The sequence below is a fragment of the Zootoca vivipara genome, chromosome Z1 (assembly GCF_965207765.1).
Source record: "Zootoca vivipara chromosome Z1, rZooViv2.hap1.1, whole genome shotgun sequence".
NCBI lineage: Eukaryota > Metazoa > Chordata > Lepidosauria > Squamata > Lacertidae > Zootoca > Zootoca vivipara.
This window is the reverse complement of record NC_142583.1, coordinates 21176429-21195000: the sequence shown is the minus strand read 5'-3', so window position 1 is coordinate 21195000 and position 18572 is coordinate 21176429. Positions and strand designations below refer to the sequence as shown.

General features: G+C 37.9%; 1 protein-coding gene across 3 annotated transcripts in view; it reads right to left on the bottom strand.

Annotated features, from left to right (window-relative positions):
• Positions 1–18572, bottom strand: part of CLOCK (clock circadian regulator) — a 36456-nt gene that overhangs the window by 5443 nt on the left and 12441 nt on the right. For all 3 annotated transcript variants that reach the window (XM_035111565.3, XM_035111564.3, XM_035111566.3), the window contains exons 2-19: positions 16458–16580; positions 16028–16119; positions 15026–15085; positions 13206–13354; positions 12472–12563; positions 11471–11560; positions 9841–9961; positions 8364–8477; positions 7115–7233; positions 6224–6306; positions 5906–6012; positions 4925–5072; positions 4594–4669; positions 3981–4122; positions 3578–3678; positions 2079–2168; positions 1518–1676; positions 470–676 (exon numbers count right to left, since the gene is read on the bottom strand). In XM_035111565.3, coding sequence (XP_034967456.3) covers positions 470–676; positions 1518–1676; positions 2079–2168; positions 3578–3678; positions 3981–4122; positions 4594–4669; positions 4925–5072; positions 5906–6012; positions 6224–6306; positions 7115–7233; positions 8364–8477; positions 9841–9961; positions 11471–11560; positions 12472–12563; positions 13206–13354; positions 15026–15085; positions 16028–16074 — 1905 coding nt within the window. In that variant the 5' untranslated portion in view covers positions 16075–16119; positions 16458–16580. The remainder of the gene's footprint in view (positions 1–469; positions 677–1517; positions 1677–2078; positions 2169–3577; positions 3679–3980; positions 4123–4593; positions 4670–4924; positions 5073–5905; positions 6013–6223; positions 6307–7114; positions 7234–8363; positions 8478–9840; positions 9962–11470; positions 11561–12471; positions 12564–13205; positions 13355–15025; positions 15086–16027; positions 16120–16457; positions 16581–18572) is intronic.

Below are 18572 nucleotides of genomic sequence, written 5' to 3'. Positions count from 1 at the left end.
TGCACCATGGCAACACCTCCGCAAATTCTGTTTGCCCTTCATTTCATTTCCTTCCTATCTTCATTTGTGCAGTGACAAATGGTTCACTTTTGAATGGCCAAAAAATTGATCCACCAATAATCTGAACTCTCTAGCTTCCTGGATTGTCACTGTCTACCTTCCTAGCCCAGTCACTTCCTACTTCTTTCCTATATTAAACAAAGTGTGGGACAGGTTTGGTTTTTTTTTTAATGCAACAACCCACTCAATCCACCAATATACTTCCTAAAGGTGGCTTTGACATATGAGTCACACTTTCCTGACTCTAAGCCCTTTCCTGCCCTCAAAGGCTAGGCTAGTAGAAGTGAGTGCTTGAAGAATAAATAACATCTACTAAAGGAGCACTCTCTCATGGCAACATAAGGACACAGAGGCTGCATTTAAGAAACAATGGCACATAGCTAAATATTATCTTCAAGTGTGGCATTACCTGTTGGGTAGTACTTTGCAAAGGTTGTTGCTGTATCATGTGTTGAGCACCAATATGCCCAGTGTTCATGCCACCCTGGATTTGATTAGTATGAACAACTTGACCTTGCATATTTATTGGTGAAATCTGCTGAATATTTGATGAGTTTCCAGGAGTCAGCTGAACAGAACCAAAGTTTAATCCAGGAGTTGACTGCTGCAAGAACATCTATCAAAAGAAAAAGAATACATGCCAGTGCTTAAAATACTAGTGAGCATTCAGAACACATAAATCATTGTTTGTCTAAAGGTCAATGAATTTCCTATCTTAGAGGTGAAAATTATATACACTATCATTTTGTCTAATAATAGTGTTCTAATGGGCATATGAGGTTTAGGCTGCACTCTATTCACACTTACCTGGGAGTAATAAAATTGAATTCAGCAAGTCTTATTTCTGAGTAAGCATGAATAAGATTATACTGTTAATCTGGTAACAGGGAAAATCCCTATCTACAAGCATATATTCTAAACTACTGTAACCTGTATTTATATTTTATTTTACTAGTGGAAGAACTCGCAGTTATATCACATGACCCTTATTAGTAGCTGATATGAACAACTAGGTTTCCAGTGAAATGGTTGATCAAATTAAGTTCTATAACATTAAAGATATGCTTTTGCAGGAAATATTTTATCTATAGAACCAACTAATCAAAATATACTCATTTTATTTTCTTAATGTTGTAAGCTCCTTTAAGAACTTCAGTTGAAATGCAAAGTACAAATCTCCTGAATTAATAACTTAATAATGAAGTTATAATGCTATCTGAAGAAGAGTGCATACACACAAAAGCTTATATGAGAACAAACTTAGTTGGTCCATAAGGTGCTACTAGACAACTTTTTATTTTATTTTTATTAATAATGAAGGTGTCTTTTATCAAGAATTTTGTATTCCAGCATGCAAAAATCAGTGTCAATCTGTCCATCACACATACAAATACAGAGAGAGAGAGATTAAGTGTAGAATCACTAGCTATGTCAGTATCTGATCAGCTTTAACCAACCTGAAGTCCTTGCCCATGGACCATTTGGAGTTGTTCCTGAATCTTACGCAGTTCTTCTTGTTGCCGATGAATGTTTGCTTCTATCATTCGTGTTCTTTGCTCCAATTGGTCCTTTAAATGCTGCATGGCTCCTAACTGAGCAGAAAACTGAAGCATAGGCTACAAAGAAAAACATAAGAAAGATTTGAATCAGTAGCAAACATACCATAGGAAAAGTAATTAACCACTACAAAAAATTCTATCAACCCCGTGCATATGTAAGTAATTATCTGTATTTACCTTAAAGTCATAAACTGACATTTCTGACAAAGAAGACTTAAAAAAAAAAAGTACTGAGGATGCTGACCAATTTAGAGAAATCTTAGACAAAGAGAAAACAGGAGCTGCTGAACCAAAAGTCAGGTAATGGGACCTGTTAATAGCAGGGGACATTACTTCCAATGCACCCAAATTCAAGAACTGAATTCTAGATCAAACAAAGATCCATTAAAGGATCAAAATGTAATTACTTGCTTTAATACAAATGAACTGCTTTAATACACATTCAGATTTAATTAGTACCTGAGACATGCCTTGCTGAATCTGTAAAGATGCAGGCTGGGACATCATTGGCTGCGCTAAAGGTTGTCCAATAGATTGTGAATTTAAAGACTAGGATTTAAAAAGAAATATACATACCATAATTATCAAATCAAATATGTATTTTGGAGGCAGATAGAATAGAGGAGGTTTTAAAATGACAAGCCCAAATGTAATCTTCCTATCTTCCCTAACTATCTGAGAAGAAACGGGATAGCTAGAAAGAGTTTGGACCACCTTAAATCACTTGCTGATTTCCATTTTTTAAATTTGATTTGCCCACATGAATATAAAGGTAAAGGTAAAGGGACCCCTGACCATTAGGTCCAGTCGTGACCGACTCTGGGGTTGCGGCACTCATCTCATGTTATTGGTTGAGGGAGCCGGCGTACGGCTTCCAGGTCATGTGGCCAGCATGACAAAGCTGCTTCCGGTGAACCAGAGCAGCACACAGAAACGCTGTTTACCTTCCTGCCACAGCAGTACCTATTTATCTACTTGCGCTGACATGCTTTCAAACTGCTAGGTTGGCAGGAGCTGGGACCGAGCAACGGGAGCTCACCCCGTCGCAGGGATTCGAACCGCCGACCTTCTGATTGGCAAGCCCAAGGCTCTGTGGTTTAACCCACAACATACACACATATAAAAAGCCAAATGCAAGTGTTATACACCGCAAACAGGTAGACAAAGACTAACAATCTACAGCAGAAGCCTCAGAGAGTTATTCTTTGTTCCAGTGTACCTTCCTCTTTTGTTTTTGTAGAACAAGTAGCCTTCGTAAGCATTTCCAAACGCATCCACTGAGCTAATGCTTACATTTTATAGAAAAGGCATGAAACACAGCAGTACTTTAAAAGGATACGAATTTTACAAACACATATAGGGATGTATCCAAAGCTGCAGCTCTGATGACACAACAGAGTTCTGTGTATGCAGCAGAGTTTACTCTTCCCCTTCAGGACCCCCTTGCACCCTTAAAATCAGTTCCAGAGGGATGATTTGTGGGGCACACAAGGATGAGAGGAAATGGGTGTTCTGTTGATACAGTGGAATGACACTGGTGCGTTAATAAATACAATCCATAATACCTACCCTCTGGAGCAGATTTTGGGGTAAACTGGAGATGAATGGGAAGACTGTTCTGCTCATGCAGGAGCACCACTGGATCCCACACTATTTGAAAGCTAATTTCTATTCAGATTCATAGCAAAACTCTCAATTATTTTTAAAAAGCCAGATGACACTTAACGAAAAGCTCTCAGCTGACTGCTTGAGAGTAGAACTGTGTACATGGTGGACACATTCAGGATAGTGACATTCTCAAGCAGTCAACTGAAAGCTTTAAAAAGAAAGTTTCCAAACTAGGTGACTAACTGAAAGCATTTATTTGTTTATTGTATTGTTTGTATTTTAAGCAAAAAAAATTGAATGTTCACAAGCCTTAACAGATAAATATGAGTTGCTGTTTTCTAAATCATTACCTGATTACCAAGTGATGCCCTCCTTTGTGCAGACTTTTCAAGAGTGGATAGATTTTGCCCTGGAGAAGTGCTAGTATCCATTGTCATCTTAGTTGGCGTTGCTGATGTCCCAGCAAATATAAAATTGAAGAGGAATACTTTTATTCATCATCACAATTCTGAGTTTGCACAGATATACTTAGGCAATAGTTCATCACAATAAAATGATAGCACTGCATATTCAAAACAGCCTTTATTCCAATTGGTTAGGTAAAAATTGAGATTTACTCCACACCAGATTAACAACTCTCTGTAGAACTGATAATTTCATCAAGCTACAATTATCATGAATACCATTCATTTTAAAATCACAAGGCCCCAAAGTCAACAATCTATAGAACAGATTTTGATTTTGTGCACTCACAAGAAGGGTCTGAAACTGCAGTGTGAGAAGATTTCCTTGAACTCCTGGAGGCAGAAGAAGGTGTAGGGCTGTGATCAAATCTCTCCAAAGCTTCTTTGAGACTATCTGTGCTTAAATGATTCTCAGAACCAGAGTCTTGACTCTAAAACAATAAAAATGTTTTGGCTGGTTCATCACACACAAAATAATTAGCAATATAATTAGCAGAAACTAACTGTATCTCACCAAATATTCAAACATGGGGCTTTCACAATGAAAGCAAATCTCTTACATATGTGCTTCACCTTCCCTTAACTTATCCCTGCTCTGTTTGCCATCTTAACAGTCCGCCTTTCCATCTTACTTCTCTCTATGATCAGTGTTTGCTTCTCTTTCACCACTCTGACAACCCAAAAGCAAAACAAAAAATCCAAACCAAACTGTGCAAGAGCAGTTTTGAACACCTTATCACTAGATAATTTACATGAAAGAATGAATAGCTCTGGGTGGGTGGATTATTAACACCTGCTGAAGTGCAGGCACTGCAAACCCTACAAGCCAATTTTTAAAGTATTATTTTTTAAAAGCTATAGCAATGAACAGAACCAATATAAGATGATGGTGGAAAACTTACTTTGTCTGCTGCTATTTCTGGTAGAGACTCTTCAATACCAAGTTCACGCCGCCTTTCTGCTCGAACCTCTGCATAACTACCAATAAATAACCCAACATTTCAGGCAATTAGTATGTCCGTTCATCTTAACAGAATGATAGCAAACATTTTATATACATTATTTAAATGCATTTGAAAAATAACATGGATGTATTCATGCATTAATATGCTTTTACGTGTGACTAACTCAGAAGACTCTGAAGACTTCTTAGTCAGCTGAGAGAAGTACTAAAATATAGCTGAAAAATCTGTTGCAAAAAACTGTAATAAAAATTATGCAGAATTCTATTACCTTACTACCGTGTGTGTACATACGATGAACTCTGGTCTAGAATTCCACTGATGGTAAGTGATATAGTAATGAGTCTGCAACCAAATCCACTGTTGACCCTTTGTGAGGAATCTGTAATAGCAGGATTTCCCTTTTCCATATTGCATTACTAAAAACAATGTAAAAATAAGGTTCTGCTTCAGAAAATGCCACTTCCAGAATGTGCATTTAAACAGTTTACATCATTTCTTTAAAACCAACACAAAACTTTCTTCATTTGATTTTAATATCCCAAACACAAAAATAAATTATTTTTAAAAGCTGTGGAACATATTATACAAAGAGAGAATGGAAAGAACCCCAAGAACTGCTATGAATGCTTCTAGAATGGTAGCTCCTGGTGTCATCAATCATTATTCTTATCTATTAGTTACATGCACAACTGAAATTGATTTTCCACACTTCAGATAGCACAATGTTCCATCCACACTAGTGGGCAAAACCTAGCCTGATAAACAGGGAAGTTATAATTCTGAGTGTGCAATTTATTATTATTATTATTATTATTAAGCAATGATTTAAATAGTGCTAAAGTGCTTTTTTGTTTAAGCACTATTTTGTGATTAAAAACTTTTTTAGAACATAAATTTACAAGTATTTTAGCCCTAGTTAAAAGATTTTCAAATATAGATACAGGTTCTTGAACGTAATCCGGTTCCAGAAGACTATTCTATTTCCGAAACGTTCGAAAACTGAGGCGCAAAGGGCAGTCTGCAAATTGCATTGAAAAATGGAAAAGCATGCAGCGAAAGCTGTTCAATTTCTGAGGTGCATTCAAAAACAGAAGCATTTACTTCCGGGTTTTCGGCGTTCGGGTTCTGAAACGTTTGTCAACTGAGATGTTCGGAAACAGAGGTACCACTGTAACTAGTTTGTATACATCACCAAAAGTTACCAATTCTAAATTAGTATGGTTTACATAAAATTATAACATTTACTTACAGTGTTCATGACATTTTGCCAGGTTTTCTAGGTCATCGACATGATAATAATCATAGCCTGATGTCCCCAACACTTCAAATGGTAAATAACCTATTATTGGTGGTGCCCTGGATAATGACATAAGAGTTGTTCTTTTATTTCTCAGAATAGTAAAAAATTAGTCACACTTTTTAAACAGAAAATTGTGCTTATAATTACATAAAAACGTTTTCAGTAAAAAGTAAAATTCAATTCTTGCTATAAACAGCCAATGAGGATTAGTGACCACTAACGGTAACAGAGTGCTACCGCTTAGTACTACATTGTAAGAAATGGCACCTGTGATCCAAGAAAAGGAACTTCCATTCTAAGCTATGTCTAGAGGTGAACTCTTCATTGGGTTCTTCAACAGTGCTCATTTCCTAAAAAATAAAAAAACGTAAGTCTCTCAGAACTGCTCTACTCTAATGTAAAAACTCTTATAAAATCCAGACTTCCAAACATACATATAAATCGACGTGAATGTAACATGCAAAATATTTCTTATTTTGCTGTTTCACTGCTGCTTGGAAGAGGAGTAATTCAAGCAACTTGCTGCTACAGACCAACCCGTACTATGCTTGTTTTACCAGTATGAGAATGGCAAGTTCAGCATTCTGTGCAAGGAACCACCAGGGGAACCATCACCCTCAGAACTCCCCTACTTCTTTTTGACATCTGGGAATGGATACGGAAGGCAGTTGTGCTTTTTTATTTTTACTAGCAATTTACATGGTATATAGCCTTCCTAAAAGAGGAAGTTCTTTACAATGAAGCCTTCAGCAAATCTAAATTTGCACCACAGAAGGAAACATTTCAAAATTCCTATAGGAAAGGCACTGAACATCAGCTACAGCAATGAGGAGAACTTGATTGAGTCTTCCTAGTACTGCAGGCACGTTGTTAACTAACAGCCCAAATCATCCTCTGGGGATGCATGCTTGGTCCTAATCCAACATTTGTGCAGTACAGTTACAGAAGCTGGCTATAGACCTTTTTTTTAATGGCACAGGACCCAATCTAGGAGGCAATTCATACAATAACACCTGCATCCTGGAGCAGATTACCCTTCCTGGATTGGAGTATGGTTACTTAAATTATTGTTCATTAAACAATAAATGTTTTGATTAAGAAAAATACAAAAGGAAAGCAAATATCATAGATTTTGAAGAGATGACAATCTTAACATACCTTGATAAACTGAGGTGTAGCTAACCTGACTGTAGCTACAAAACAAACTCTGTCTTCATAGGAAGGCCTATGTGATCGCTGAATGGTTCCTTCATAACCATTATGCGCAGAGTTAGACACTAAGGACAAGAAGAAGGGAAGAAAATTACTACTAGTTCTAAGAATGACCTATAAAATCAGACAAACAAAGTGTTTTAAAAAATCACCTGGGAGAAAAAATTAAAACTACATTCTAAAAACATTCCATTTAATAACATAAATACTGCCTAAGCTGATGTAAAAAGAAAGTAAAAATCACTCAGCCTGTTTCACTTATCTCAGTTTTTATATCCTGCCCTTCCTTCAGATCAAAGTGATTTTTTAAAAAAAACTGCATACAGTCACACAGAAGCAAAGTACTCAGACCCTGAACTATAAGGGGAAGGGGCATAACATTGCACTCTGCTAAACAGAACATAAACCCTTGAAATAGCAGCAAATAAAATCAAAATAGAATTAGGGACTACTAACAATAACTGGAAATAAATGGAAAAGCACACGTAATCAAACAAAATGAAAGTGCTGAAGATGTAAGTTGGATAGTAGGAAAAAAGCAGGAAAGGGAAGGACACCTCCGAAGTCTAACAGAACTCTTTCTGATGTTTGCTGCACTGCAGAACTAAACTTGCAAAAGAGCAAGAAACAACACAGAGAAAATGTATATTATTCAGCAACATCCCTCCCCTCAAACACTGGGACTGAAGAGTGCTAACAAAATAATTCCTCTGATTAAAAACTGACAGTTCTGAACAAGCTTTCCCTCCATCCTGGTCCTAGAGTTTTCCTTAAAATACAGACATAAAGTAGCCCCTCTCCCCTGCCACCCTGCTGTCTTACTTATATGGTGAGCTTAGAGACAATAGTTTCACTTTCTGCAGACACTTGTTTGCAGCTTTTTTAAGCACCTGAATCACTGAGGTGTCATTAGGCACTTGGGGAATTCTGCTTTGACTTGGGTGTTGTATGCAGATCACACTTAGCCCAAAGCAGCCAAGAATCTCTCCGAGGCTTGGGATTCAAGACTCACTAGAAATTGCTACACTTCCCTAGTTTCTGTCAACAGACGTGCTGTAAATTTACACTATCCTCATTTAAATGTAATCCAGTGCCTGTTTCCTTAAAAAAAGAGGTACATTATTTTTCCTATTTCTTGTAACGTTTCACAAGTTAATTTAAATCTAAAATACTTTTAGAAAACGCTGTAACTTACTGTTACTCAATGACTTGAAGTTTCCTATAAATTTTACATATTCATATGTAGGTGGCTCTTTGGGGTCTATTGTCCCTCGGAGCATATGGCAACAGAATTCCAGTTGGTTTTTTGCTAGAAGAACAAAACACACATAATGGAATATCAAAACGAACATCAAAACATTACAAGCTGATATTCTTGAGTAAAATGTGCAAAACAATGGAAGAAGCTACCTTAAACATAGCCTTTACAATGTGTCATCTTACATTCTTTACATGGGAGTAGTTCTTCAGTGCATCCAGTCTTTTCCTGCCCTGCTACCACAATATTTTTCAACTAGGATTGACTCTAAAATCCTACACATTTAGAATATAATCTTTTACATGTCTACTCAGAAGTAAGGCACATTTATTTTGTTTATTTATTTATATCCACCCTTCCTCCCAAAGGAGCCTAAGTGGATTAATCCCAGTTAGGTATATATAGGGTTGCAGCCTTAAAGTATGTATCTACCCTGTGCTGCCCCACTCCCCAAAAGTGTTGCGAGCAATATAAAATAGAATTGTGGATAATGATCATCACCCCATGGCATTAACAAACCGTGAGTGACAAACATTTCAGAAAGTGAAGCAGGCTTCTGTCAACATCCCAACTGCAGACAGCCCACAGCCCAGTACTCCTTTGATTTTCAAAGCTCAGAGTTGAGTGTGGCTCTCCAATATTGCATCAGTAACATTTAAGAAGGAAGTATCAGTAAGCCTGTGGGAACTGAAGATTTGCAGGTGTGCAAAAAAATCTTCAGAAAAACAACTCTAAGAGGGTGAGAGCCCCTCCCCCTCAAAAAACCTGAAGGGGGAACCAAGTGGGAGAGAGAAGGGCAGAAGGCAAAGGACAGTATCATAGATGAGGACATGGGTGGCCACTGGAACACTGACCACATGCATTCTACAATGCAGTGTTCAGTTACAATTTACATTCATTTTATATATTGACAGACATATCTGCAGACATTTCTGAGATCATGGTTTTCCAACAAGTGGTTCTTGTCCAGGTTTGTTAATTGTCTTACTTTAAATGTTGTGAGGATCCTATGCCCTTTTAAAATGTATTTTCGGGGGGTGGGGGATTATTGAGTTGTTGTTTTTATTTTGATTATGTATTTTGTAGTTTTATATTTTGATTTTATTCTATGAACCACCCTGAGACCTCTGAGTATAGGGCAGTACATAAATTAAATAAATAATTATAATAATAATACTGCTAAAATGCAGCAGTTGCTAGCCACAGTTGAAACAATTCTTGATTCCTTACCTCCTGCATATATAAATATAAATATAATAATAGTGTTAGCCTTTTCATATACCTGGTACGTGAAAAAGATTTCAGGAAACTCTTAGTTTAACAGAATAAATCAGTGATTATATTTTCACTGTATTTTAACATGTTGAAACGTTCAGAAGTTTCTTCTGAGAGATAATTCAACAGTGCAACTTACATTTTAAATATTCTGGGGTCAACGAATCACTTTCCAACAGATGAGTAGACAGTATTTTATAAACCTCTGAATGCTCCCCCTCTGGGACAAAATTAAATATACTCTGATCCACAAGGTCAGACTAAAAGAGAGAGAAAAATGAAATGAAAATGTAATCTTGTGAAATGTCACTTTTGAATACAAAGTAACTAACACAGCTGTCAGGGAGAAAAATATTATGCTGCTTGTAACACATAATCCTGATTAAGTACACCATTTCCAAATATTTTTACAACAATAAGAAGCTGGATTGCCCTAATTTCAGATGCAGTGAACAAACGTTGCTATAATCCTATCCAAAGTATAAAAGACATTGCAGTAATGAAGTACCGGTATATGTTTTAACCTAAAGAAGCAACCTTTGAATGAGGACTGAGCATTCTCAGCAGCCACAGGATATTGAGAATCGATTGCAAACGGTGGAAAACTGAGGGGGGGGGATGGAATACCCTGCCTAAGCTTACTACAACTTACAATATCTGGGAAAGGGGCGTAATTAGCTGGCAGAAACCCTGAAGAGAAGCAATCCTGTTAGAAACTGACAACACATCTTCTTTACATGATCACAAAGACTAAATGTTTTGGAAATAGGAATTGTAGGCTCTATGGATAAACTATAGCTATATCATATGCACTACGGAGAGGTTAACATGAATCACTTGATCAACACTAGCATCCAGGCAGCACATACAGTAATTGAAGAATATTGCGCTGGCCACTTTAACAATTACATTGCTTTTGCTGCACAAAGGCAATTTCAGGAACACATTGAACTTGCTGACTGAGGCTTTATGGGTTTGCGTGTCTATATTGACATGTTGATCAAGAATGCAAATGTTAACTAAATAAATAAAGTTATATTCTGTTCCATCCTATTTCTATCCTACTCTTCCTCCCAACAGGAGCAGAGCCAGGCCAACAGTGCAAAACATCAAAACCAGAGACGATAATAAAGTTACTTAACCTCTCATCCAATTCAAGCAGAAACCCAGCAATAGTAAAATCAGCAAAATTATCAGTTGCATCCCAACCGTTTGTACAAAAGGAAAAGTTTTACCATATGCACATCAATTGTGGGTAAAAACCTCAATGTGCAGGATTCTTTAAGTCCCTTTCCTCCTTAGAGGAAACAAAGTCTGCAACTATTATAAACCAAATCTACACAAGGGTAGACTCAACTGTAATTGTCTCAATTTCTTAGTGCAAGAATAAAAATAAAATTATTAGGGCAAGATAAAAACAAAATACCAGTACTTATGCCCTTTGATAAGTGAGAAATCGTCTATATGAAGGAAAGATGGTACACAAACATATGTGTGTTATTTTCATATACCATTTACACTGTGCACACTGTGGTACACTGTGATGGCTGTGTGTATATGAGCAGAGAAAAATGTCTGATGCTCCTGATTCACCCACTGAAGTGCCTTTCACATGAAATAGGACTAAGGCTGCTTTAATGGAAGAAAAGATGAAGTCCTTAAAAAGATATTATACTATTTGAGCTCCAGAATCTAGAATAGCAGATGGTAAAGTGTCCATCCAGTGACCAAATAAATCTGATATCTTCCTGTAAGCAGCTCGTACTTACTGGCAAGTGTTCAAGTAAGGGGGTTACACTTTCTGATACATATATTATACTTCCATCTGTCATGATTGCTACGAAAAAACCATCAAGAGCCTGAAATTAAATAGAAAAGACAGTTAAAAGGAGACAAACAGGGCACTGTACAATTTGATTAACATACAAAAAAGAGCCAGGACTAACTTCTTAAATGATGTCAAAATCTTAAATCTCCCTGCACCAGCACCCTGAACAGTGGAACTGAACACTATCTGACAATCAATTCATGGGTTGCGCTCTCAAACCTGGGGAAATGCACATTATGCTAAGTACATTGTGATGTTGCTCCTCTGCCAAAAGGCTCACAAAACTTAAAATACAAAAGAAAACATTAAAATAGCAATTGCAAATTTGATACAAATTGTTTCAAATCAATTCAACACCAAAGAGCAGGAGCACAAAACCAAGGCACTAAACTCATTGCCATAAAATGCCTAATGGACAACAATGGTCTTCACCATCTTTTAGAAGGTGGGAAGAGAACAGGCTAAGCATGTCTCCCAGTGTGGTGTCAAAGCTTAAGTGCCACTGTAGAGAAGGCCTGGCTCCACATACCACCCAACATGACTACAGCTACAGATAATGGTGGGATGGAGAGCAAAGAGCCTTCTAAGTTTCCAAACAGACAATCAGTATTACATGGAGGTGGGTAGTTCTTAATTTACTTTGGACCCAAACCACTGAGGAATTAAAAGTCAAAGGCATCATCAAACTGGGTTTCAAAACAGAAGGTAAATTAAGTTTCAAAGGTACAGAATATTTTAAGTGACTGATCCCCCAATAGCCCCCTGGCAACAGCATTCTTCACATACATCTTTTGCATCTGTTTTGCACATATTTTAACTGAATATTGGGGAAAGTGCATTTTAATTACAATACAAAGCTGAAAATATACCGCACGACATGACAAAGCAATACTTACAATGACAGAATACTCACACATTTTACAGTGAAAATAATTAAGTTACCTCTAACATTAACTGAGTGAATTCTTCATTACTAAGGAATGTGGGTTTCCAGTCCTGTCGGATTTCACTGGCATCTGATTGGGCAGTGATCTCTGCAAAAGGAAAGGAAAATTGAGCGCACACTGTAATACACACACCCAACTTTGGATGCCAACTTGAACAAAAAAAGGGGGGGGAATAGCGCCACAGGTTATTCCCCATCCCATTGGAAACTATCATTCTTTAACCACACAAGCCCAGTCATTAAACATGCCTGTTACAAAAACAAAAAAGATAAAGAGCAAGTGAGAGAACTGTATTCATTGCAACATTCTACCTTAATGTACCAAGATGCAGAGAGGTAGTCAAAAAGGTTGAGAAAAGAAGCATTTACTTATCACCAGAACTGCATGATGGGGAGAGCAGAGCAGCAGCACACTACTACGGTAGTTGTGGTGCTGCATTCAACAGGACAGAGATAGGTCAGGGGAAAGCTAGGAGATTTCTGGGTTGGCAGCAGCTCACATGTGCACACACACATTACGGGGTTGCTGGCACCACCAATCCAGGGCTCCCTTCAACCTTGCCACCACCCTGTCCTGGAAAATATAGTACCAACACCACCAGGCAGGTAGGCAGACTAAAACTATCTGTGAATTATGGACCATTCCAACTCATATATACACATATATACTTAAGTATCAAGAATTCAACAAAATTTGTTTCACAAATTTCTTGTGACATTCCCAAATTACCTTTGTGCTTCTGTAAGAAATCAATGCTCTTCTGCAGTACAGTAGATTTGTCCATTTTCCGAGCATTGCCTGGAAGCATGGATCCCAGTTCTTTGATGAGTACATTAAACTGATCTCTGCGTTTCTTTTCAGACTTGTTTCTTGACACCCTTAAAAAAAAAAGCATACACACACAATTATGAAAATTCAAGGGGGGAAGTTTTATGCAATTTCTTAGGGGTTAGGAGGCTGCGTCCAATGCTACAGTTCTGTCAGCACAAGGGGCTTCCATCTGCATAACAGAATTTCCCTTTCCTCTCCCATCCCCTTCAGCTCCTGAACACCTGGAGGGTTGGGGGGCATGCAAGGGGAGAAGAGGGAATGGAAGCCCTGGAAGCAGTGGATACAACAGAATGTATTGTAAGTTACAATTGTCAATAAAATATACTCATTTCAAATAAAATGTAAGGAGGAGGAAACATTTGGCAAAACTAGCCATAGAAATACTTTCATGTCAACTCAGAAGTTCTATTAAATTCAATGGAACTTACTCCCAAGTAAGCAGGGTTAGGACTGCAACATTAGTATTCCATTTTGGAACCCTATACATGGAAACATTAGCGGTGTGGTTAAATATCTTTAAACATCTTTTGGGTGGAATCCAAATAACTACTTTTGGCAAAAACAAGTGCTTGAGCATGCCCAGTGGAATTTTTTAAAACTCCACCACTCTTCCTCCCCTTTCAATAGTTATGCAGCCTTGATAGGCTACTGCTAAAAGAAAAAGGGCAGGGGGAGCCCCAAGTCCTGAGCCTGTGAAACAAGTTTTACTGTTGTTTGAATCTAAGCTTTTGTCTTAAGCATATTACAGTAGCTTTTCAAGAGGTCAATTGCCTGTCAAGACACTTGGACTTATTTGGATGCCTGATAAAATTAAAAGAAAAACTAAAAATTGAAAATTGAACAGTCTTATATCTTTACAGCACATAAATATGTTAATATTTTATTGCAATATTTTAATACTGTCTCCAAGCCAGAAAAACCGAGGTCCCCATGCAGTGATCCTTGCACTCAGCAAGAGACTATGTGTTGGTATCTTCCCTTGCACAAACTTTAATTAATCCACTTGGTCACTTGTTAAGAGGGTGTGGGGGGGAGAAAAGAGATGCTTTGAATCTGTCCTCCCTTCTCCCCAACTATGTTATAAGCATTGTAAGATAAGACAGCTGACCAAATGCCTGGCAATGTATGCAAGGAATAAGGGCATTGTGCATACTATAGACCACTGGATATAGCACTTTTCACAGGCTTCCTGATATAATCTGTGTAATCTATGTGCTGGTCCAGATGTAATACAAAACCAGAAGTGACCCTCCAGATGTCATTGAACTACAATTCTCATCACCAGTCATCATGAGCAATGCTGGCTGAGGCTGATGAGAGATTAAGTTCAATAACAGCTGGAAGGTCACAGGTTCTCTTTCCCTGTTCTAAACTATTTACTTAGTCAAGCCTCAGCAAGTCCAAACAAAGCATTAGTCTCACATGCTCTCCTATTCACTCCCCAATACTCTTTCCTATGCAGCCAGGAGAATTTTACATTCAATTTCAAAGAATCTTGGCATTCTATGCAAATCAGGGCTCCTGGCTCACAACAAGGTGAAACCCCATGGTATGAAGTTGGCTTTACCTAGGCTTGCTGAGGCTCATCTTTATAACACTGAACCATGGTTTAGCATTGTGTGCAAACTGCCCTACATATAAAGTCCCATTTCAATGCAGTTTATATACATCCTAACCACAGGAAAAATGGTAGGTGCTAGCTACCTCAAAAAACATACCTCTTCGCTTTATCCTTGTCATCTTCTTCCACGAGACCATCAAAAATGCTACCATCATCTCTACAAGAAAAAAACAAGTCTCAGAGGGCAGTCACAATGTTAAGAACAGCTTTATATTGAAAAACATTTTCAGTCTGCACATGATAAAATACACTTGATTCATAATTACTAATTATATCGATCTTAAAAAAAAATGTTATTTATAAGATTGGTTTCGATGTGAAGTAAAATAATTTTTGTGAACATTACCTTTTCTACTGTACCCACAGATACAATTTAGGAAGAAACATTGAAACACCCTCATTGGATCTTTGCAATTCTGCATTACCATTAAATCAATTCATTCATATAGCAAACAGCTAATGAAGTCTGTTATGTTATAAAGGAGGGATAGATAACCTAGATAACCTTTTTGGTCTAAGGACCACACTGATAACCACAGCTCCAAGGGCTGCATGCCAAGAGAGGCTGAGGTCAATGCACATTTACAGGCATGCACACACATACTGCATACATCCAGACAAGCAGGCAGCCACAGAGTCAGGCGCATTCAAGTAGGTGCTCTCAATCTCTCTCTGTGTCTCTCTGTGTCTCTCTCACACACTTTTCCAACAACCAGTAGAGATGGAACTCCTCTCCACTGTGGTGCTGGGCTAGGAGGAAAGGAAAGCCTCACTGCCTCATCTCCTTACTTTTCAAAGGCACCTCTTTATCCTCTGGTGCAGCGGCATTGCTAGGTCTTAGTGCTCCTTCCTGCTTGCTGAGCATTTGCATGCAACAACTTGCTAGCAATGGGGCTGCACAAGAGGGAGGGGAGACACCTGGTGATTGGCAGCACCTAAAGCAGCTTGACAGGCTTGATTCAGGCTGCAGGTTCACCTCTCCTGTTAAAAAGAGATACTGTAACTTCAACGGCCTTCTTTGAAATTCTGTTTTAAATCATGTGCAACCATTAAAAATGCACAAATAAAAAATAATTTACAAAACTCAAACATAGCATACCTGTCTGCAATGGAGCTCATTTTATGGGTGCTTATGGTAAAGAACATAACATATCACACTTTAGTCTTGTGGTAGACATTTGTACGTCTGCACTGTAAGAGAACAGAAAAAGAAAGAAATGTAATGTCACTCTCTTATTTTTCCTGAATAAAATTCCCCACTGTCACCAAAAGGAACAATAGGCAGAATCTAAAGAACCATGAAACTAGTTCCATGTGCCCAAAAAGCTTTGGGATTGTGTCTCTTGAACATCAGCTCCACATGGCAAACCATATTTGAAACTGAGAACACTGTCAAAAGCAAATTGTCATGTTGTCTAGCAATGCCAAAGCTCTTAAAATGACAAGCATAGTTCTTTGGATTGCTACCAATGCCTGTGCTTTTTGGTTCTGTACCCTAATTATCTGAATATAATCCAGTGGGTTTTTACCGTTTATACTTTTCTGGATGATAAATGGCAATGTTCTAAAATGAAAGGTTCCAGAAGGAGCAACTTGGGAAGAGCCTTCAAAATGTATTCTCCGCAGAAGATCATTAATATCTTAATTCAGTACTGTTAAAGAGAAAAAGAAAGATAACAGTATTAGAATTCTGCACCTAATTATTTTTTTCATGTAATATGTAGCCACTTTTTATTTTAAGTACAGGAACAGTAACACACACACACACACACACACACACACACACACACACACACTATAATAGCATGCTGTAAGAAAACAGAAATTCATCTGTGATAAGAGAAAAGTCATTGAGCAGCTACACTTTAATCTTCTGTGACCAGAGCTGTTAAAATACATGAATTCCATTACTAGCCATATACAGTTTTATGATTCTATGTGCGTTACAAAGTAATTCTATATGTCTATTCTGAAGCAAACCCTATTGAATTCAAAGGGATTTACTCCCAGACAACCACGTAAAGTATTGCTTCCTTAATTCCGAATATGTTGAGCAAGTCTTGGGCAATTTCCCCTCCCCACCCAGCGAAGCTATTCAGAGACACAGCAGGGACAATGTAAATTTAATGATTAGTTATGCAAGCACATATCCAATCTTACAACCTTTGGATTCCACCCATAGCTCTGGAGGTGTTGTATCATAATTGTTTCTATTATTTTACTTATACAGTCATACATCGGTTTACGACCACGATTCGTTCCGGGGAGCCGGTCGCTCCCCGAGTACGCCGTAAACGGAGCAGCTCTTCTGCGCGTGTGCAAAGCACCGATAGAGCGCTGCGCACATCACGCCGCGGAACCCGGATGTGAACACTTCCGGGTCCGCGGCGGTCGCAAACCGATCTTTGTTTCTTCATACCAAAACTGCCTCCAACTGCTGGAGAGTTTTATATTGCTACATCTATTTACAAAGCACAAATCTCTGCCAAGAAATTCCCTACAAAAATGATCAAAACCTACAGTGGTGGAACATTTGCACATGTTAGACTATGTCTACAGCAGCACAAATTCAGCATGCAGTTTAATACTGTAATGTATCATTAATATTATATATGTTATACTTTCTATGAAAGTGCAGTTTAATAATATTTAAATAAATAAATTTCAAAGTGTTCAAATAAATAATTGCAATGTGATTTTCTTTACCAGTCAGTTCTTACTGATATGCTATCCATGATTTAACTGTTGTAACTGTAGCATTGTTTTTATTTTGTATGCTGCCTTATATTTTCTATGAAATTGCAGTTTATAAATTTAAAAATAAATAAATAAACTATTGGGTGCCTGCTGGTGTACTCATGCAATTGGCACAGTGCTTAACTAACATTTGTTAACTTCACACTGTCAACGACCACAACCGCAATATTGGTATCTGCACAGCACAGGCCAGCTAGCACAGGCTTATTTTGTTCTTGTTGCCCGAAAGAATGTAGACATGCCACATGCATCTTCTATTCTAAACTCCAACATTACGTTAACACATTGGTTCTCCAGAATGGGCAGGATGCAAAAGAAAATCCCAGATCTTGGGAACTGGGGAAAATATCTCTACATTCAATTCTCCTCCTCCATCCCACTCACTGTCTATTTCCAAGCAGAAAATACTGCCCTCGTTCTGGCCATTTCATTCTCTTCCCCTATCAGCTGCAAGGAGTCCTGGAAAAGCTTCTTCAGTTGTAGAACTCCCACCTCCTAACTGGTATTTTTAGACCATTTCCAAGAAGCAAATCATACTGAGAGAACATGAAACTTTCTTTTAGAAGATTAATATATCCTCTTGCCAGCAGAGCTACACAAACAATAATGATTACTTGTTTTTAAAAGTAACTAAAAAGGGCAGGAACTAAATACTGTACAAAGAAAAGCAATCTGCCAGAAGAAGGAGTGGGGAGGAAAAGCAAAGTGAAGCATGACTCAGAGAACCTGCTTGTGTCTTTCTGGCCTAATAGCCTAGTGTCCTATTGACCTACTTTTCCTGTTAAGGTGGTTAAACCCTTATCTCCCATTTGAACAGAGTTTTTTTGGGGGGGGCAGAGTATCCACTAAAATGCGCAAAGAAGTCTTTTGAAATCTAGACTGTGGAC